This window comes from Crinia signifera, chromosome 7 (genome assembly GCF_055691185.1).
Source record: "Crinia signifera chromosome 7, ASM5569118v1, whole genome shotgun sequence".
Taxonomy (NCBI): domain Eukaryota; kingdom Metazoa; phylum Chordata; class Amphibia; order Anura; family Myobatrachidae; genus Crinia; species Crinia signifera.
In genome coordinates this window covers 8,214,121-8,235,994 of record NC_139223.1, presented here as the reverse complement: position 1 = coordinate 8,235,994, position 21,874 = coordinate 8,214,121, and the positions used below count along the sequence as shown (strand labels likewise).

Here is a 21,874-nt window from a genome sequence, read left to right as displayed (position 1 = left end):
GCCTCTGTGACGATAACATCAGGGGGGAATGCTCTATACTGGGACGGAGGAGAAGGTTTCACTTTCATTTTCCTGCATAGGGTGTGTTACAGCACAGGATAATATCACTGGATTCTGCCTGAGACGCTGACGGGAGATCCTGCTGTCTGGGGAGAAGTGAGTACGATATATACACAGTATACACGCCTACGTATGGGGTAACTGGGGGCAGTTGTGCACAGCTAGTAGGTGCATCAGCAGGCGGCAGAAACAGAGGGTTTTAGTAAGTAAAGGAAAAGCACATGAGGAAATGGGGCCCTGCTCCTGGTGGCTTACATTCTAAAGGCCCCCATACATTAGGCAAACAAGTCGGGCCCAATTCTCCTCCGAGCCGCCCGTCAGCTCCCCGGGAGGCTCACATACAATTTAGGACTTGATGTGCCATTTTTTAAATGTGATAAATCGCATGTCACCCCTGTGAAAAAAAACACGGGGAGCTGCAGGGCGGTGAGGAGCAGTGGGGGCGAGAGGCGGCGGCTCTCAAATGAGTGGCCGGCGAGCGGTGCCGGTGAGGAAGCAGCGCGACTGTGGCGGTAATCCGGTAATCAGAACAGCGGGGTGGGAGGCCACTGATTGGCTGAGGGTGTTCTATCTTAGCCAATCATTAGCAGTCATAAAGTTGTAATAGCCCCCGCTGCCCGCCCGCTGCACACAGTGACAGCACACAAATGATCACCACCACAGCAGCACTGATTCCGCACAGTATTTAAGAGTGAGCGGGAGGGGTGGAGGGGGCGACGTGATCGTACATGCTGCACGTTCGACCTCCAAGTGCCGAAATCGTGTGGAATCGGTCGCAAAAATCACATAGTGTACAAAACAACAGACAGGTGTGACACAGATGGGGTAGACAGGGGTGACACAGATGGGGTAGACAGGGGTGACACAGATGGGTAGACAGGGGTGACACAGATGGGTAGACAGGAGTGACACAGATGTGTTAGACAGGGGTGACACAGATGGGGTAGACAGGGGTGACACAGATGGGGTAGACAGGGGTGACACAGATGGGGTAGACAGGGGAGACACAGATGGGGTAGACAGGGGAGACACAGATGGGGTAGACAAGGGTGACACAGATGGGGTAGACAAGGGTGACACAGATGGGGTAGACAAGGGTGACACAGATGGGGTAGACAGGAGTGACACAGATGGGGTAGACAGGAGTGACACAGATGGGGTAGACAGGGCTGACACAGACAGGGTAGTCAGGGGTGACACAGATGGGGTAGTCAGGGGTGACACAGATGGGTAAACAGGAGTGACACAGATGGGGTAGACAGGAGTGACAAAGAAGTGGTAGACAGGAGTGACACAGATGGGGTAGACAGGGGTGACACAGATGGGGTAGACAGGGGAGACACAGATGGGGTAGACAGGGGTGACACAGATGAGGTAGACAGGGGTGACACAGATGGGGTAGACAGGAGTGACACAGATGGGTAGACAGGAGTGACACAGATGGGTAGACAGGAGTGACACAGATGGGGTAAAAAGGAGTGACACAGATGGGGTAGACAGGAGTGACACAGATGGGGTAGACAGGAGTGACACAGATGGGGTAGACAGGAGTGACACAGATGGGGTAGACAGGAGTGACACAGATTGGTAGACAGGAGTGACACAGATGGGGTAGACAGGGGTGACACAGACGGGGTAGACAGGGGTGACACAGACGGGGTAGACAGGGGTGACACAGACGGGGTAGACAGGGGTGACACAGACGGGGTAGACAGGGGTGACACAGACGGGGTAGACAGGGGTGACACAGACGGGGTAGACAGGGGTGACACAGATGGGTAGACAGGGGTGAAAGAGATGGGGTAGACAGGGGTGACACAGATGGGGTAGACAGGGGTGACACAGATGGGGTAGACAGGGGTGACACAGATGGGTAGACAGGAGTGACACAGACGGGGTAGACAGGGGTGACACAGATGGGGTAGACAGGGGTGACACAGACGGGGTAGACAGGGGTGACACAGACGGGGTAGACAGGGGTGATACCGACGGGGTAGACAGGGGTGATACCGACGGGGTAGACAGGGGTGACACCGACGGGGTAGACAGGGGTGACACCGACGGGGTAGACAGGGGTGACACAGATGGGGTAGACAGGGGTGACACAGACGGGGTAGACAGGGGTGACACATACGGGGTAGACAGGGGTGACACAGATGGGTAGACAGGGGAGACACAGATGGGGAGGACAGGGTAAAAAATATGTGTATTTATTCGCAATACTTTCTGCATGTGAAGCATAGTTGCCTACCCTCCTGCATTCTGCAGGAGACTCCCTGATATAGCAGCAATCTCCCTCTCTCCCTCATTAGTCTAGCAATCTCCCTCATGTCACCTAGCCCACATTACACTGTTATGTCATAGTTACCTCCCCTCCTGCATTCTGCAGGAGACTCCCTGACATAGCAGCAATCTACCTATCTACCTCATTAGTCTAGCAATCTCCCTCATGTCACCTAGCCCACATTACACTGTTACATCATAGTTACCTCCCCTCCTGCATTCTGCAGGAGACTCCCTGATATAGCAGCAATCTCCCTCTCTCCCTCATTATTCTAGCAATCTCCCTCATGTCACCTAGCCCACATTACACTGTTACATCATAGTTACCTCCCCTCCTGCATTCTGCAGGAGACTCCCTGATATAGCAGCAATCTCCCTCTCTCCCTCATTAGTCTAGCAATCTCCCTCATGTCACCTAGCCCACATTACACTTACATCATAGTTACCTCCCCTCCTGCATTCTGCAGGAGACTCCCTGACATAGCAGCAATCTCCCTCTCTCCCCCATTAGTCTAGCAATCTCCCTCATGTCACCTAGCCCACATTACACTGTTACATCATAGTTACCTCCCCTCCTGCATTCTGCAGGAGACTCCCTGACATAGCAGCAATCTCCCTCATTAGTCTAGCCATCTCCCTCATGTCACCTAGCCCACATTACACTGTTACACCATAGTTACCTCCCCTCCTGCATTCTTCAGGAGACTCCCTGACATAGCAGCAATCTCCCTCTCTCCCTCATTAGTCTAGCAATCTCCCTCATGTCACCTAGCCCACATTACACTGTTACATCATAGTTACCTCCCCTCCTGCATTCTGCAGGAGACTCCCTGACATAGCAGCAATCTCCCTCTCTCCCTCATTAGTCTAGCAATCTCCCTCATGTCACCTAGCCCACATTACACTGTTACATCATAGTTACCTCCCCTCCTGCATTCTGCAGGAGACTCCCTGACATAGCAGCAATCTCCCTCTCTCCCTCATTAGTCTAGCAATCTCCCTCATGTCACCTAGCCCACATTACACTGTTACATCATAGTTACCTCCCCTCCTGCATTCTGCAGGAGACTCCCTGACATAGCAGCAATCTCCCTCTCTCCCTCATTAGTCTAGCAATCTCCCTCATGTCACCTAGCCCACATTACACTGTTACATGTTTGGGGAAATAGGAATGAGAGATAGATACATTTACATTGAATCATCAGCAACATTTCCCAGCGTTGGTGATAAAACACAATGATCCCAACTACATGCATGTCTTGTGGCCATTTAAATGGAAACGCGTCTAAAACAAATGTGGGAAATTTGCTAAGATAGTTGTATATAACATGGGATTTTGCTATGGGCAACCAACCAGAGCCTGTCTATTATCTTCTAGAGGGTGCTGAATAAATAATGAGTAGATTCTGATTGGTTGTCTATCGCAACATCCCATGTGGATAAGGACTCCCATTTTAGCAAATTTCCCCCAATAGATGAACAATCCCTGACACGTAGCAGTGAATTTTCTTTAGCAAGTATAGTAGCTGTTACTAACTGCTTTGCGGCTCATCTACATTTGGATATAAGTCATTTTACAGGATTCCTCTCAGATGTAGCAGTACACAGCCACGCTTCTAGGTGCCACGTTCACAATATCTTTTCACAATCTCTCCATATATGGAACTAGACACGTCCTTTGGGCAGAGCATGACTCTCCTCCTCAATGGGGCGCTGTGCAGAATTCTACTACCAACTATATTCTACCTGAAACTAGTTTTCAAAAGTAGGCAAGTATGATGTGAAGGTAAAGCTCCATACACATAATTGGCAGAGACAATCACCCCTTGTGTGCGGTGCAGCAGTCACCGGGAGCAAGCTCCAGCGACCAGCCCTGGGGGTCCCGGAAATCTGGTCAACCTCCCGCCCCCCCCCCCCCCCCCCGGAAAGCTAGGCAAGCCTCCTGAAGTCCCCTGCCCCCCCGCTGTGCAATGTGTCTTTGTAGCCCCCCCCCCCCCCCCCCCCGCTGTACAATGCCTAAAATACCGGCATTGCATGCTGGGGGTGTGGCCACGTGGAGAAGGTTGTGTTGACCACGCCCCCACACTGACCATCCAACCTTCCTCTGTAGTGTGATATTAGTCCTAGTGTGAGCAATGTACAGTGGAGGGCTGAAAGTAATTTGGAGAAGCAGAGTTTCATTTTCAGCTATTGCATTTTACGAGGTGTAAGGCCAGGAACTACACCCTTCTAGCTAACAGTAAAATGGAAACAGGAATGAAGTTAAAAGTAAAGCAGGATAAAGGACATGGGTGGGGTCAGATAAGTGCGGTACCATTGCACCGGAATTTCCACAGATATTCAATGGAATTGACTCCTCACCAGTGATGGAACTTGTGGGTGGAGAGCCCAGGTTCAAATATACAATTTGGGTCCCCAACCCAAGTTCACAATATGCAACATGGCAGTGGGTGACAGGGAGATACGGAGGGTGACGGAGGCAGCAGTGGGCCCCTTAGTCCTCAGGCCAGTGCTGCACCTAGGGTTGCCACCTCTCACAGATTTCCGGGATTCTCCCGTAATTGGTGACAACTCTCCTGGAGGCTTTTCCAGTCACCCGGATGCCGGGATTCCCCTGGAATCCGGGTGCCTAGAAAAGCCTGACCAAACCCACTGCAGCGCTGCTGCTGGTAAGCTCCGGCGGGTCGTGCGGTGCCGGCTGGGGTGTCATCGCCGGGCACGAGGACAAGAAGCGAGCTGAGTTATTGGACTGCGTGAGAGAGCCTGTAGCAGGATAGCGCAAATGCTTTGAGGATTCGCTGCCGCTGCGGAGCTAGACACTCTCGCGAGATGATGATGATGTGAGGACTGTGATCCCAGCTGATATCCCCTCCTGGAGGTGAAAGGGAGGAAATAGGCAACTGGGTGGTACGGAGTAATCAGGAAACCCTTGTTACTTAGGGTTCAGTAGGATTACCGACAATCACTTGGCCAACACGGTTATACCGACAGGCACACCGATGGTCACCAGGCCTAATGCTGAGTGGGATAAATGGCCAGTATTGCCGTGAAGTGAAAGTTTTATAAGTTAAGGTAGTTCCCTCCGTATCCATATCTGAACAGCCCCAAGTATGAGCTCAGCTGCCTTCTCCAGTACCCATTGGATCCACGGATGAATGGGTAGACTCACGAACAGTAGCGTTTAGGGAATGGGGAAGATGCATAATGTACCTTTACAGTGATAATAATAATACTGATATGCTGATTCTATCAATAATATTCTTTTTGTGCCAAACAGGAAGCTCATTTCTCCGCAATCTGGTGGAACGCTCGGGAAACTGTTTTATTACCGGGAACCCTTGTTGACCATACGAGACAATGGTGCAAAGAAAGGTTGCTGTGGGTATTTTCACAAGAGAAGATGACAGTACTTTTAACTGGCTGTTTAGGTTTCTTCTGACCATTCGCGCAGTGAGTGATATCCGTCCTGTTCTTATCACCAACCACTATAAGACATTCACAGACGAGGTGCCCAAGTGCACCTTTGCCATTCTCTACCACACAAAGTTCCGCGGGAGAGTCAATGTCACTGATGTTACAGACTCTCTGTATGATGAAGAGTTGAAATATCTCAGTAACCAATATGGTAAGCAGGAACTCCAACTTATTATACACATGTCTCTGTTCCCCTGGTGCTTTGCGTGTCTCTGTTCCCCTGGTGCTCTGCGTGTCTCTGTTCCCCTGGTGCTCTGCGTGTCTCTGTTCCCCTGGTGCTCTGCGTGTCTCTGTTCCCCTGGTGCTCTGTGTGTCTCTGTTCCCCTGGTGCTCTGCGTGTCTCTGTTCCCCTGGTGCTCTGCGTGTCTCTGTACCCCTGGTGCTCTGCGTGTCTCTGTTCCCCTGGTGCTCTGCGTGTCTCTGTTCCCCTGGTGCTCTGCGTGTCTCTGTCCCCATGGTGCTCTGCGTGTCTCTGTCCTCCTGGTGCTCTGCGTGTCTCTGTTCCCCTGGAGCACTGCGTGTCTCTGTTCCCCTGGTGCTCTGGGTGTCTCTGTTCCCCTGGTGCTCTGGGTGTCTCTGTTCCCCTGGTGCTCTGCGTGTCTCTGTTCCCCTGGTGCTCTGAGTGTCTCTGTTCCCCTGGTGCTCTGCGTGTCTCTGTTCCCCTGGTGCTCTGAGTGTCTCTGTTCCCCTGGTGCGCTGCGTGTCTCTGTTCCCCTAGTGCTCTGCGTGTCTCTGTCCCCCATGTGCGCTGCGTTTCTCTGTCCCCCATGTGCTCTGCGTGTCTCTGTCACCCTGATGCTCTGCGTGTCTCTGTCCCCTGGTGCTCTGCGTGTCTCTGTCCTCCTGGTGCTCTGCGTGTCTCTGTTCCCCTGGTGCTCTGCGTGTCTCTGTTCCCCTGGTGCTCTGGGTGTCTCTGTTCCCCTGGTGCTCTGCGTGTCTCTGTCCCCTGGTGCTCTGCGTGTCTCTGTCCCCCTGGTGCTCTGCGTGTCTCTGTCCCCCTGGTGCTCTGGGTGTCTCTGTTCTTCTGGTGCACTGTGTGTATTTGTTCTCCTGGTGCACTGTGTGTATTTGTTCTCCTGGTGCACTGTGTGTCTTTGTTCTCCTGGTGCACTGTGTGTCTTTGTTCTCCTGGTGCACTGTATGTCTTTGTTCTCCTGGTGCACTGTGTGTCTTTGTTCTCCTGGTGCACTGTGTGTATTTGTTCTCCTGGTGCACTGTGTGTATTTGTTCTCCTGGTGCACTGTGTGTCTTTGTTCTCCTGGTGCACTGTGTGTCTTTGTTCTCCTGGTGCACTGTGTGTCTTTGTTCTCCTGGTGCACTGTATGTCTTTGTTCTCCTGGTGCACTGTGTGTCTTTGTTCTTCTGGTGCACTGTGTGTCTTTGTTCTCCTGGAGCACTGCCTGTCTTTGTTCTCCTGGTGCACTGCCTGTCTTTGTTCTCCTGGAGCACTGCCTGTCTTTGTTCTCCTGGTGCACTGCCTGTCTTTGTTCTCCTGGTGCACTGTATGTCTTTGTTCTCCTGGATCACTGCCTGTCTTTGTTCTCCTGGAGCACTGCATGTTTTTGTTCTCCTGGTGCACTGCATGTTTTTGTTCTCCTGGTGCACTGCATATCTTTGTTCTCCACTGCTGGATAATAATATCCCTCCCAAAATGCAGACTGCACTCCTCTTGCATCCATAATAACTGTCACCAATGAGGCAGTGGCCATATTGGGAGGGAAATTTTCAAAGAAGCAGGTGCGGCAGGACTGCAGACAAGTATGTATATTGTGTACAGTCTGTAGCAGTAGCCCCCACAGATCTCTGCCGCCCAAAAGCCACAGATTGTCACCAAGGCAGCGCTGGTTCTGCGTGGGCTTTTGCTATGCTACGGAGGTGGCCTGCACTACAGTGACTGATTGTTCTCCCTGTGGGACTGTAATAAGCGTTTATCTACACTTTGTCGTGTGTATGGTGAGGTAAGGCAAGTCAAGATAATAATGATCAGCCTGGCTTACCACCTGCAGATCAAACTGTCACGTTCGTTAGATTATGGTAGTAAATGGTAGTAAATGTGGACTCCGCTTGATGTCCGACTATAACTAATCCCCAATATGAATGTGTCTGGAAATAAATCTGGATCTGAAATAATACTAAATTAACTTATTGGCTCTATGTCCTGGTGTCAAATAACAGGTGTGCGGGCATAGCTACCAGGAAGCAGCAGCATAGTACGCCGGTGTCACCAAGTCTGTCCATCAGAAAATGCAGGATGACTATGAAGAAGACATCCTTGTTGTACTTAAGGCAGGTGGCAGCATAGGAACTTCTAAGATGCATCTCCAAACTTTCACTTGAGGAGCTGGAAAGTGGGTATTTGTGGCAGTGTGTGGTTGGGGAGAGGTGGGCAGTAGGTTGAAGTTTGGTCTAGGGCGCAGAGAAGCTTTCCACCGGAATATGGTCCCAAAATTGTCCGCACTAACTCCCAGGTGTCATGGCTTTGTCATGTAGGAAAGAATAAGGTCATAGTTGTCATCGATGATCTGGAAGACAGCCATGATGACAAGAAGACAATGATCCTCACCAACCAGCCATCGATCCAAAACCTGGCCCAGGACCTGTTCCTCTTCAGTGTGGATGACAAAGCTTTCCTCACCGGTGACCTGGAAGACATCAGTCATAGTCAGCCTGGCCTCCAGCAGAAGTTGGATTGTATGAAAGCAATAATCAAAGGTAAGGGGGGGGGGGGGGGGGGGGGAGGGGCCTCTAAAGGCCATAAATAATAGTCATTTGCTTTCAATTTATTAACTAGGACTTATGGGTGTGAAATTAAACCCCAGAACCAGGTGTCATTTTTAGGCCAAGGAACAGTTTGAGTCCACCTATAACTAAACTTTGGTTTTGAGTGATAGATCTACAGTGTCTAGATATTAAAAAAGGTTGACAGATGATAAGGTCGACATGAGTTTTTCCATGATTATTTTTTTTAAACAGGCTTGTTCTTACTTCACCGTCCATGTCGGCATAGAGGGAAAATGTAATAGTGTCGCGAGGCACCGATTTATTATTTATTTATTCACAGTTTCCTATATACTGTATATAGCGCAGCACATTCCGTTACAGTGTCTTATATAGCGCAGCAGATTCCGTTACAGTGTCTTATATAGCACAGCAGATTCCGTTACAGTATCTTATATAGCGCAGCAGATTCCGTTACAGCGTCTTATATAGCGCAGCAGATTCCATTACAGTGTCTTATATAGCGCAGCAGATTCCGTTACAGTGTCTTATATAGCGCAGCAGATTCCGTTACAGCGTCTTATATAGCGCAGCAGATTCCATTACAGTGTCTTATATAGCGCAGCAGATTCCGTTACAGTGTCTTATATAGCGCAGCAGATTCCGTTACAGCGTCTTATATAGCGCAGCAGATTCCATTACAGTGTCTTATATAGCGCAGCAGATTCCGTTACAGCGTCTTATATAGCGCAGCAGATTCCGTTACAGTGTCTTATATAGCGCAGCAGATTCCGTTACAGCGTCTTATATAGTGCAGCAGATTCCGTTACAGCGTCTTATATAGCGCAGCAGATTCCGTTAGTGTCTTATATAGCGCAGCAGATTCCGTTACAGCGTCTTATATAGTGCAGCAGATTCCGTTACAGCGTCTTATATAGCGCAGCAGATTCCGTTACAGCGTCTTATATAGTGCAGCAGATTCCGTTACAGTGTCTTATATAGCGCAGCAGGTTCCGTTACAATGTCTTATATAGTGCAGCAGATTCCATTACAGTATCTTATATAGCGCAGCAGATTCTGTTACAGTGTCTTATATAGCGCAGCAGATTCCGTTACAGCGTCTTATATAGTGCAGCATATTCCGTTACAGCATCTTATATAGCACAGCAGATTCCGTTACAGCGTCTTATATAGCGCAGCAGATTCCATTACAGTGTCTTATATAGCGCAGCAGATTCCGTTACAGTGTCTTATATAGCGCAGCAGATTCCGTTACAGCGTCTTATATAGCGCAGCAGATTCCATTACAGTGTCTTATATAGCGCAGCAGATTCCGTTACAGCGTCTTATATAGCGCAGCAGATTCCGTTACAGTGTCTTATATAGCGCAGCAGATTCCGTTACAGCGTCTTATATAGTGCAGCAGATTCCGTTACAGCGTCTTATATAGCGCAGCAGATTCCGTTAGTGTCTTATATAGCGCAGCAGATTCCATTACAGTGTCTTATATAGCGCAGCAGATTCTGTTACAGTGTCTTATATAGCGCAGCAGATTCCGTTACAGTGTCTTATATAGCGCAGCAGATTCCATTACAGAGTCTTATATAGCGCAGCAGATTCCGTTACAGTGTCTTATATAGCGCAGCAGGTTCCGTTACAGTGTCTTATATAGCGCAGCAGGTTCCGTTACAGTGTCTTATATAGCGCAGCAGATTCCGTTAAAGTGTCTTATATAGCGCAGCAGGTTCCGTTACAGTGTCTTATATAGCGCAGCAGGTTCCGTTACAGCGTCTTATATAGCGCAGCAGGTTCCGTTACAGGATCTTATATAGCGCAGCAGATTCCGTTACAGTGTCTTATATAGCGCAGCAGATTCCGTTACAGTGTCTTATATAGCGCAGCAGATTCCGTTACAGTGTCTTATATAGCGCAGCAGGTTCCGTTACAGTGTCTTATATAGCGCAGCAGGTTCCGTTACAGGATCTTATATAGCGCAGCAGATTCCGTTACAGTGTCTTATATAGCGCAGCAGATTCCGTTACCTTGTCTTATATAGCGCAGCAGGTTCCGTTACAGGATCTTATATAGCGCAGCAGATTCCGTTACAGTGTCTTATATAGCGCAGCAGATTCCGTTACAGTGTCTTATATAGCGCAGCAGATTCCGTTACAGTGTCTTATATAGCGCAGCAGATTCCGTTACAGTGTCTTATATAGCGCAGCAGATTCCGTTACAGTGTCTTATATAGCGCAGCAGGTTCCGTTACAGTGTCTTATATAGCGCAGCAGGTTCCGTTACAGGATCTTATATAGCGCAGCAGGTTCCGTTACCTTGTCTTATATAGCGCAGCAGGTTCCGTTACAGGATCTTATATAGCGCAGCAGATTCCGTTACAGGGTCTTATATAGCGCAGCAGCTTCCGTTACAGTTTCTTATATAGCGCAGCAGATTCCGTTACAGTGTCTTATATAGAGCAGCAGATTCCGTTACAGTGTCTTATATAGCGCAGCAGCTTCCGTTACAGTGTCTTATATAGCGCAGCAGCTTCCGTTACAGTGTCTTATATAGCGCAGCAGATTCCGTTACAGTGTCTTATATAGCGCAGCAGCTTCCGTTACAGTGTCTTATATAGCGCAGCAGCTTCCATTACAGCGTCTTATATAGCGCAGCAGATTCCGTTACAGCGTCTTATATAGCGCAGCAGATTCCGTTACAGCGTCTTATATAGCGCAGCAGATTCCGTTGCAGCGTCTTATATAGCGCAGCAGATTCCGTTACAGCGTCTTATATAGCGCAGCAGATTCCGTTACAGCGTCTTATATAGCGCAGCAGATTCTGTTACAGCGTCTTATATAGCGCAGCAGATTCCGTTACAGTGTCTTATATAGCGCAGCAGATTCCGTTACAGCGTCTTATATAGCGCAGCAGATTCCGTTACGGTGTCTTATATAGCGCAGCAGATTCCGTTACGGTGTCTTATATAGCGCAGCAGATTCCGTTACAGTGTCTTATATAGCGCAGCAGATTCCGTTACAGCGTCTTATATAGCGCAGCAGATTCCGTTACGGCGTCTTATATAGCGCAGCAGATTCCGTTACAGTGTCTTATAAAGCGCAGCAGATTCCGTTACAGTGTCTTATATAGCACAGCAGATTCCGTTACAGTGTCTTATATAGCGCAGCAGATTCTGTTACAGGGTCTTATATAGCGCAGCAGCTTCCGTTACAGTTTCTTATATAGCGCAGCAGATTCCGTTACAGTGTCTTATATAGAGCAGCAGATTCCGTTACAGTGTCTTATATAGCGCAGCAGATTCAGTTACAGCGTCTTATATAGTGCAGCAGATTCCGTTACAGCGTCTTATATAGCGCAGCAGATTCCGTTACAGTGTCTTATATAGCGCAGCAGATTCCGTTACAGCGTCTTATATAGCGCAGCAGATTCCGTTACAGTGTCTTATATAGCGCAGCAGATTCCGTTACAGCGTCTTATATAGCGCAGCAGATTCCGTTACAGTTACTTACTGTATATAGCGCAGCAGATTCCGTTACAGGATCTTAAATAGCACAGCAGATTCAGTTACTTCGTCTTATATAGCGCAGCAGATTCCGTTACAGTGTCTTATACAGCGCAGCAGATTCAGTTACAGTGTCTTATATAGCGCAGCAGATTCCGTTACAGGATCTTAAATAGCACAGCAGATTCAGTTACATCGTCTTATATAGCGCAGCAGATTCCGTTACAGTGTCTTATACAGCGCAGCAGATTCAGTTACAGTGTCTTATTTAGCGCAGCAGATTCCGTTACAGTGTGTTATATAGAGCAGCAGATTCCGTTACAGTGTCTTATATAGCGCAGCAGATTCCGTTACAGCGTCTTATATAGCGCAGCAGATTCCGTTACAGTTACTTACTGTATATAGCGCAGCAGATTCCGTTACAGGATCTTAAATAGCACAGCAGATTCAGTTACATCGTCTTATATAGCGCAGCAGATTCCGTTACAGTGTCTTATATAGCGCAGCAGATTCTGTTACAGTGTCTCATATAGCGCAGCAGATTCCGTTACAGTGTCTTATATAACGCAGCAGATTCCGTTACAGTGTCTTATATAGCGCAGCAGATTCTGTTACAGTGTCTCATATAGCGCAGCAGATTCCGTTACAGTGTCTTATATAAAGCAGCAGATTCCGTTACAGTGTCTTATATAGTGCAGCAGATTCCGTTACAGTGTCTTATATAGTGCAGCAGCTTCCGTTACAGTGTCTTATATAGCGCAGCAGCTTCCGTTACAGTGTCTTATATAGCGCAGCAGATTCCGTTACAGTGTCTTATATAGCGCAGCAGCTTCCGTTACAGTGTCTTATATAGCGCAGCAGCTTCCATTACAGCGTCTTATATAGCGCAGCAGATTCCGTTACAGCGTCTTATATAGCGCAGCAGATTCCGTTACAGCGTCTTATATAGCGCAGCAGATTCCGTTGCAGCGTCTTATATAGCGCAGCAGATTCCGTTACAGCGTCTTATATAGCGCAGCAGATTCCGTTACAGCGTCTTATATAGCGCAGCAGATTCTGTTACAGCGTCTTATATAGCGCAGCAGATTCCGTTACAGTGTCTTATATAGCGCAGCAGATTCCGTTACAGCGTCTTATATAGCGCAGCAGATTCCGTTACGGTGTCTTATATAGCGCAGCAGATTCCGTTACGGTGTCTTATATAGCGCAGCAGATTCCGTTACAGTGTCTTATATAGCGCAGCAGATTCCGTTACAGCGTCTTATATAGCGCAGCAGATTCCGTTACGGCGTCTTATATAGCGCAGCAGATTCCGTTACAGTGTCTTATATAGCGCAGCAGATTCCGTTACAGTGTCTTATATAGCGCAGCAGATTCCGTTACAGTGTCTTATATAGTGCAGCAGATTCCGTTACAGTGTCTTATATAGCGCAGCAGATTCCATTACAGTGTCTTATATAGCGCAGCAGATTCCGTTACAGCGTCTTATATAGTGCAGCAGATTCCGTTACAGTGTCTTATATAGCGCAGCAGATTCCGTTACAGTGTCTTATATAGCGCAGCAGATTCCGTTACAGTGTCTTATATAGCGCAGCAGATTCCGTTACAGTGTCTTATATAGCGCAGCAGATTCCGTTACAGTGTCTTATATAGTGCAGCAGATTCCGTTACAGTGTCTTATATAGCGCAGCAGATTCCATTACAGTGTCTTATATAGCGCAGCAGATTCCGTTACAGTGTCTTATATAGCGCAGCAGATTCCGTTACAGTGTCTTATATAGCGCAGCAGGTTCCGTTACAGCGTCTTATATAGTGCAGCAGATTCCGTTACAGTGTCTTATATAGCGCAGCAGATTCCGTTAGTGTCTTATATAGCGCAGCAGATTCCGTTACAGTGTCTTATATAGCGCAGCAGATTCCGTTACAGTGTCTTATATAGCGCAGCAGATTCCGTTACAGTGTCTTATATAGCGCAGCAGATTCCATTACAGTGTCTTATATAGCGCAGCAGATTCCGTTACAGCGTCTTATATAGCGCAGCAGATTCCGTTACAGTGTCTTATATAGCGCAGCAGATTCCGTTACAGCGTCTTATATAGCGCAGCAGGTTCCGTTACAGCGTCTTATATAGCGCAGCAGATTCCGTTAGTGTCTTATATAGCGCAGCAGATTCCGTTACAGTGTCTTATATAGCGCAGCAGATTCCGTTACAGTGTCTTATATAGCGCAGCAGATTCCGTTACAGTGTCTTATATAGCGCAGCAGATTCCGTTACAGTGTCTTATATAGCGCAGCAGATTCCGTTACAGTGTCTTATATAGCGCAGCAGGTTCCGTTACAGCGTCTTATCTAGCGCTGCAGATTCCGTTGCGGGTTACAAGAGGTAACAGTGATACAAGTATTTACAGACAGTGAAAGGTATGGGGGACCTGCTCGATGCGAACCGTGTGATGCTTCGTGTTAAACTAATTGGGGGTACCTGTCTATGGTGTCGACATTGACACCGATTTATTTTTAAAAAACTCATGACAACCTCTGCACCTAGTCAACTTTTTGACCCTGTAGACCCTTTTGCATGTCGAAATTTTGGGGTTAACTTTTTGACTGTATACTAAAACACTGTCCAATAACCCTCACTAAACGTAAGAATAGTGATCTTCATGCCGGTACGGGGGGGGGTTGCAGCAGGCTGACCGTTTGTCCAGGGCGCAGAGAAACCTTGCACCAGTTCTGCTGACGGCTGTATTATTCATTTCTCCTGTCTACCACAGGGCAGGCTACCCAGTCTCCGGAATATCAGGCTATAAATCGGCAGAATGACCAAGTAAGTAACATTAATACTTTCAGGAATTTGTAAATCGGATTTGATTCGAAGCCTGGAGTGTAATAACCTCAGGCAAGCGGGCACCAGGCGAGAGGCATGCTGGCACACAATGCCATATTATGCATGAATTCTGCACCGTTGGTGATTACATCATCTGCAGCCCTCACACAACGAGCTGTGTCACCTTCATCATCCACTGGTGTCATCTGTTCCCCCGGGTAACCCAAGGAGAAAAAGTGACAATCCAGCTGCCAGTCACCAAGTTACACCACCCTGAAAGTGATGAATGTACAACATAAGGGTTACTGGCGCCATATGCATTGCCAGCATGTGATACATACCCTCCAACATGACCCATTCCATTCGGTACACAATGCTCTGTTCCTGGACGTCCCTGGTAATGTATGATTGCCAGCACCTGTGGTGACACCTTTCTTATCAGCTACCTAGCTCCCCACAGGTGCTGGCAATCATACATTATACATACCTCCCAGCATGCCCCTCTCCAGGAGGACACAATGCTCTGTTCCTGGACGTCCCTGGTAATGTATGATTGCCAGCACCTGTGTGGAACTAGGTAATTGAAGAGAAGGGTGTTTCAACACAGGTGATGGCAATCATACATTACAAAGGACGTCCAGGAACAGAGCATTGTGTACCGAATGGAATGGGTCATGTTGGAGGGTATGGTGATATGTGGGGATATGGGCAGGAATGTGAGCAGATCGCGTAATATATGGGGAATATACATATTCCCCATATAAGGAACTGCTACAGTATACAACAGATTCCTTTCTATAAACAACGCAGAGTGGAGGAAGCAGACACCAGCGCAGGGGCTTCTGGCTCATGTGGGAGTGATGGCTCATTAATGGCACAATCTGATTTATCTGTGGATCCAGAGTTAGGTTGTGGACTGCAGTCACTGTGAGAGATGGGAGAAGGCTTGCAGACTGTTATTGAGAATCTGTGTAAGTGACGGACTCACAAGAAGCAAAGTCTCATACAGAGTTTATGTTATAACTGGGGCTTGGTGTAATACTGATTACTGGCAGGTAGGGTGCGCTGGAGATACAACCAGAAGAGAAGTCTTAACAATTAACTCTCTCTGGCATGGAACTTGGATTTAAGTATAGACCAGGAACCACATGATGGCTGGAGCCAGATTGCGGACAGGACAGGTTACAGCTGGTACCAGATTGCTGACCCAGGAAGACAGACACATGTTGCAACCTAATGTTTACCTAAAGGGAAGGGTAACACATCTGTCAGGATCAATATGGCACTGGTACTGCAGCCAGGGCCGGTACGCAGATGAGTAGGGTGCTGCTAAAGGAGGGTATCCTGGCTCAGCTGCACCAGTGACAAGAATTAATCTGGCCCATCCTGATATGCCGCCAGGTGCAGCGGGTGTGTTTAGGACTGTGGCGCTGTGTTCGGCACTGCTTTGCACTACAAAACTGTAAAGAAACTTAAAATAATTACAACTCCCTGCAGCATCTCTACATGGGGGCAGATTAGGAAATAGATGAATGTGTAAGGGGCACTACAAAAGTGGGAATAATATGTAAGTGGCACTACAACAGTGGTGATAGTATGTAAGTGGCACTACAACAGTGGGCATAGTATGTAAAGGGCACTACTACAATGGCCTTATTATGTAAGGGGCATACAATGTAAGGGGCACTACTACAGTAGGCATAATGTGCAAGGGGCACTAAAACAGTGGGCATAATGTGAATGGGACACACCAACATTGGGCATAATGCATACGGGGCACTACAACATTACAACAATACGTATATATATATATATATATATATATATATATATATATATATATTGTAGCATGTTGTATCAGCAGAATACACATGAGTGTTATAAATAATGCTTAGTATGTAGCATGTTGCATGGAATATAGCCCAGTAATACATGTTACTGTAGGTGTGTGTGTCTCACCATCATTGTATGTATTTTCCTACAGGGCACCATGGAGGGAGGAGCGCTGCTGCTGCGGAATCGGCTAAGGAAAAGGCGGCTGGTACGTTCACATTGGTCTATTTATGTCACTCTTGTGCCAGATTTAATCTAAGGCAAATTTTGCATAAAGATAGATAGATAGATAGATAGATAGATAGATAGATAGATAGATATGAGATAGATAGATAGATAGATAGATAGATAGATAGATAGATAGATAGATAGATAGATAGATAGATAGATAGATATGAGATAGATAGATAGATAGATAGATAGATAGATATGAGATAGATAGATAGATAGATAGATAGATAGATATGAGGTAGATAGATAGATAGATAGATAGATAGATAGATAGATAGATAGATAGATAGATAGATAGACAGACAGACGGACGGACGGACGGACGGACGGACGGACGGACGGACGGACGGACGGACGGACGGACGGACGGACGGACGGACGGACGGACGGACGGATGGATGGATAGAAGGATAGATAGATAGATAGATAGATAGATAGATAGATAGATAGAAGGATAGATAGAAGGATAGATAGATAGAATAGATAGATAGATAGAATAGATAGATAGATAGATAGATAGACAGACAGACAGACAGACAGACAGACAGACAGACAGACAAGTCCAACCAGTGGTAAAACAACCGGCACCAGGATAATGCAAATCATATGAGCAGCCAAATTCCAGCTCCAAGACATGTAGCTTACAGTATTTGCACCAAACACCTTATATCAAGCATAAACATGATGATACTGTACATTACGTCCCGATGGGACTTGCCCAGGAGCCGTAATGTACAGTACAGTCCCATTAATCCCTAACGCCCGTTTCGGCACACGTCGCCTTTCTCAAAAGGAATGGCATCAAACTTTGCTCACAATCATTGGGATGTACAGTAGGTGTGTTAGGGGGTACAGGGTGGCAGGCTGGTGAAGTGGGTGTGTTAGGGGTAGAGGGTAGCATGCTGGTGGTTTAGGTGTGTTAGTGGGTAGAGGGTGGCAGGCTGGTGGTGTGGGTGTGTTAGTGGGTAGAGGGTGGAAGGCTGGTGGTGTGGGTGTGTTAGGGGTAGAGGGTGGCAGGCTGGTGATGTGGGTGTGTTAGGGGTAGAGGGTGGCAGGCTGGTGGTGTGGGTGTGTTAGTGGGTTAGTGTGTTAGTGGGTAGAGGGTGGCATGCTGGTGGTGTAGGTGTGTTAGTGGATAGATGGTGGCAGGCTGGTGATGTGGGTGTGTTAGGGGGTAGAGGGGGACATGCTGGTGGTGTGGGTGTGTTAGGGGGTACAGGGTGGCAGGCTGGTGGTGTGGGTATGTTAGGGGTAGAGGGGGACATGCTGGTGGTGTGGGTGTGTTAGGGGGTACAGAGTGGCAGGCTGGTGGTGTGGGTGTGTTAGGGGTAGAGGGGGACATGCTGGTGGTGTGGGTGTGTTAGGGGGTACAGGGTGGCAGGCTGGTGATGTGGGTGTGTTAGGGGTAGAGGGTGGAATGCTGGTGGTGTGGGTGTGTTAGGGGGTAGAGGGTGGCAGGCTGGTGGTGTGGGTGTGTTAGGGGTAGAGGGGGACATGGTGGTGGTTTAGGTGTGTTAGTGGGTAGAGGGTGGCAGGCTGGTGATGTGGGTGTGTTAGGGGGTAGAGGGTGTCATGGTGGCATGGGTATGTTAGGGGTAGAGGGGGACATGCTGGTGGTGTGGGTGTGTTAGGGGGTACAGGGTGGCAGGCTGGTGATGTGGGTGTGTTAGGGGTAGAGGGTGGAATGCTGGTGGTGTGGGTGTGTTAGGGGGTAGAGGGTGGCAGGCTGGTGATGTGGGTGTGTTAGGGGGTAGAGGGTGTCATGGTGGCATGGGTGTGTTAGGAGGTAGATGGTGGCAGGCTGGTGATGTGGGTGTATTAGGGGGTAGAATGGGGGAATGTTGGTGTGGGTATGTTGGGGGTAGAAGGTGGCAGGCTGGTGTGGGTGTTTTAGGGGGTAAAGGGTGGCAGGCTGGTGGTGTGAGTGTGTTAGGGGGTGGAGGGTGACAGGCTGGTATGGGTGTGTTAGAGGGTGGTGGTTGATAGGATGGTATGGGCGTGTTAGGGGGTAGAGGGTGGCATGCTGGTGTGGGTGTGTTAGGGGGAAGAGGGTGGCATACTGGTGTGGGTGTGTTAGTAGGTAGAGGGGGGCATGTTGGTGTGGGTGTGTTAGTAGGTAGAGGGTGGCATGCTGGTGGTGTGGGTGTGTTAGTGTGTAGAGGGTGTCATGCTGTTGGCATGGGTGTGTTAGAGTGTAGAGGGTGGAATGCTGGTGTGGGTGTGTTAGTAGGTAGAGGGTGTCATGCTGGCGTGGGTGTGTTAGTGGGTAGAGGGTGGCATGCTGGTGTGGGTGTGTTAGGGGGTAGAGGGTGGCAGGCTGGTGGTGTGGGTGTGTTAGGGGGTGGAGTGTGACAGGCTGGTGTGGGTTTGTTAGTGGGTGACCGGCTGTTGGTGTGGGTTTGTTAGGGGGAAGAGGGTGGCATACTGGTGTGGGTGTGTTAGTAGGTAGAGGGGGGCATGTTGGTGTGGTTGTGTTAGTAGGTAGAGGGTGGCATGCTGGTGGTGTGGGTGTGTTAGTGTGTAGAGGGTGTCATGCTGTTGGCATGGGTGTGTTAGAGTGTAGAGGGTGGCATGCTGGTGTGGGCGTGTTAGTAGGTAGAGGGTGTCATGCTGGCGTGGGTGTGTTAGTGGGTAGAGGGTGGCATGCTGGTGTGGGTGTGTTAGGGGGTAGAGGGTGGCATGCTGGTGTGGGTGTGTTAGGGGGTAGAGGGTGGCAGGCTGGTGGTGTGGGTGTGTTAGGGGGTAGAGGGTGGCTGGCTGGTGGTGTGGGTGTATTAGGGGGTGGAGTGTGACAGGCTGGTGTGGGTTTGTTAGTGGGTGGCCGGCTATTGGTGTGGGTTTGTTAGGGGGAAGAGGGTGGCATACTGGTGTGGGTGTGTTAGTAGGTAGAGGGTGGCATGCTGGTGGTGTGGGTGTGTTATTGTGTAGAGGGTGGCATGCTGGTGTGGGTGTGTTAGTAGGTAGAGGGTGTCATGCTGGCGTGGGTGTGTTAGTGGGTAGAGGGTGGCATGCTGGTGTGGGTGTGTTAGGGGGTAGAGGGTGGCATGCTGGTGTGGGTGTGTTAGGGGGTAGAGGGTGGCAGGCTGGTGGTGTGGGTGTGTTAGGGGGTAGAGGGTGGCAGGCTGGTGGTGTGGGTGTGTTAGGGGGTAGAGGGTGGCATGCTGGTGTGGGTGCTTTAGTGGGTAGAGGGTGGCAGGCTGGTGTGGGCGTGTAAGTGGGCCACTTTTTGGAAACTAGGGAAGGGCATTGTAGTGGAATTAGCAAAAAGTCGCAGACACAACTGCAGGAGAAAACACAAGGACGGCGGCAACTGTATCCAACTCAGAATCAGGCCCTAGGAGGAGGGATCCCCGTGCTTCAACAGACCCCTCCCCCTCAACAACCCCCACCACAATGAGGGCTGCTTCCTGACATTTCCACGGCTGGTTTTCCATTCCATTCCACTTCCTGTGCCCTTAGCACGTTGTTTAATTGCTCCAAAGATCCAGGCCTTGCATTCCAATCTCGATGCTCCGGTACACACTGAGACACACGGCAATACCAAAAAGTAGAAGTGTATTCAGTGTAAGTTCCGCATGTTCTGCGCTAATTCTTCCTCTGCAAACTGAGGTAATTGCAATGTTCCAAGCTGTGAAGTTACTGTATTTCATCTCTGTGAGAATGCAGTAACCTATGTATTCACATGATCAGTTCTAGTTGATATATTCAGAAGGTCCATGAAAGATACAATGATCTAACTGAAGACTTCTTTTCTCTTTCAGGGAGTGTGTCTCATCATAGCCGCTATCGTTGTAGTTATTATAATTATTGTAAGTTTGATAATAGCTCTGCGTTAGTTGGCACTCACCACCCCAGTCTTTGGCTCTACAACTCCGGAGCTACCAGACGGAGGAGACATGACCACAGCAATCCTGACCGAATAAATATATCAACACATTTAGAGTATTATGGCACCCACTTGGCTAATTTAGAAAATTCTGGAAGACCACATGGTGATATTTGGAGTTCATATTTGATGATTATTCTTTAGCTCTTTCAAACCCAGATATACTTCTTCACCAAGCTGAAGATACTGTATGAGGGCCTGTAGCCTACAAGTCATCTTTGAACATTATGCTACCGTTTTTGTACTAATAAGTCCTTTTTGTTCGGTGAGAACATTTCTTGGTTGGTCAGCAAGGTGGTGGTGGTGGTGGTGGTGGTGGAGGTGGGATCAAATCTTGTTCTTCTGATAGAATTGGTAGATGGTCTGATTGCACTGGGCTTGGGACTCATCCTGTGAACCTAAAGGGAGGTTTAACCCTTAATAGATACAATGTGGAATAAGAGGCAGGTGTTCAAGTGGAGAAGAACAGAGAGATGTAGGATCATAAGATCTTATAGATCATAAGATCTTATGTGCACCACATGTACCAAATGAAATGAGTGTTTTGTCTTCTGCGGTTAGTAAATGAGCCGTTGTCTGATGTTTCTGAAGAATCACGCAATCCTTGTTTTTCCATGAATTCTATGTTTGACATACACATACAGCAAGATGCTAGTCATTGGATACAGTATATGACCTCATAAAAATGTATTTGCATTTCATGTAATGTAATTGGAAATATTTGGCTTTCCTCTTGTATTCTTCTGTTATAAAATATACTGCAATACTAGCAGACTGAATTATTGGAATATATTCTGGCATATAGCCAACATATCAAACATACTTAATATAATAAATCAATATAACCATATCTAGAGATTAGTAATGATCACTATTCATCAAAACATTAAGGGGCTGATTGTGTGCTGAATATAATTGTGTCCTTATGCTAAGGCTGCTTCCCTGGTGACCGTTGGTGCTTATAATGGGTAAGGCATGAGATAGTCACTCATGGCATCCATAGAAGCTGGTGATGTGGGTGTGTTAGGGGGTAGAGGGGGGCATGTTG

At 48.2% G+C, this 21,874-nt stretch overlaps 2 protein-coding genes across 3 annotated transcripts in view; one reads left to right on the top strand and one right to left on the bottom strand.

Annotated features, from left to right (window-relative positions):
- The window catches only part of LOC146019740 (uncharacterized), a 781,584-nt gene that overhangs the window by 320,687 nt on the left and 439,023 nt on the right, over nt 1-21,874 (bottom strand). The window lies entirely within an intron of this gene.
- On the top strand, nt 31-20,885 carry LOC146021352 (uncharacterized). Its single transcript, XM_083155142.1, has 6 exons — nt 31-156; nt 5,621-5,968; nt 8,308-8,529; nt 14,824-14,876; nt 16,861-16,917; nt 20,702-20,885. Exons 2-6 carry the CDS (start codon nt 5,701-5,703, stop codon nt 20,774-20,776), a joined length of 675 nt encoding a protein of 224 aa, XP_083011268.1. The 5' UTR covers nt 31-156; nt 5,621-5,700; the 3' UTR covers nt 20,777-20,885.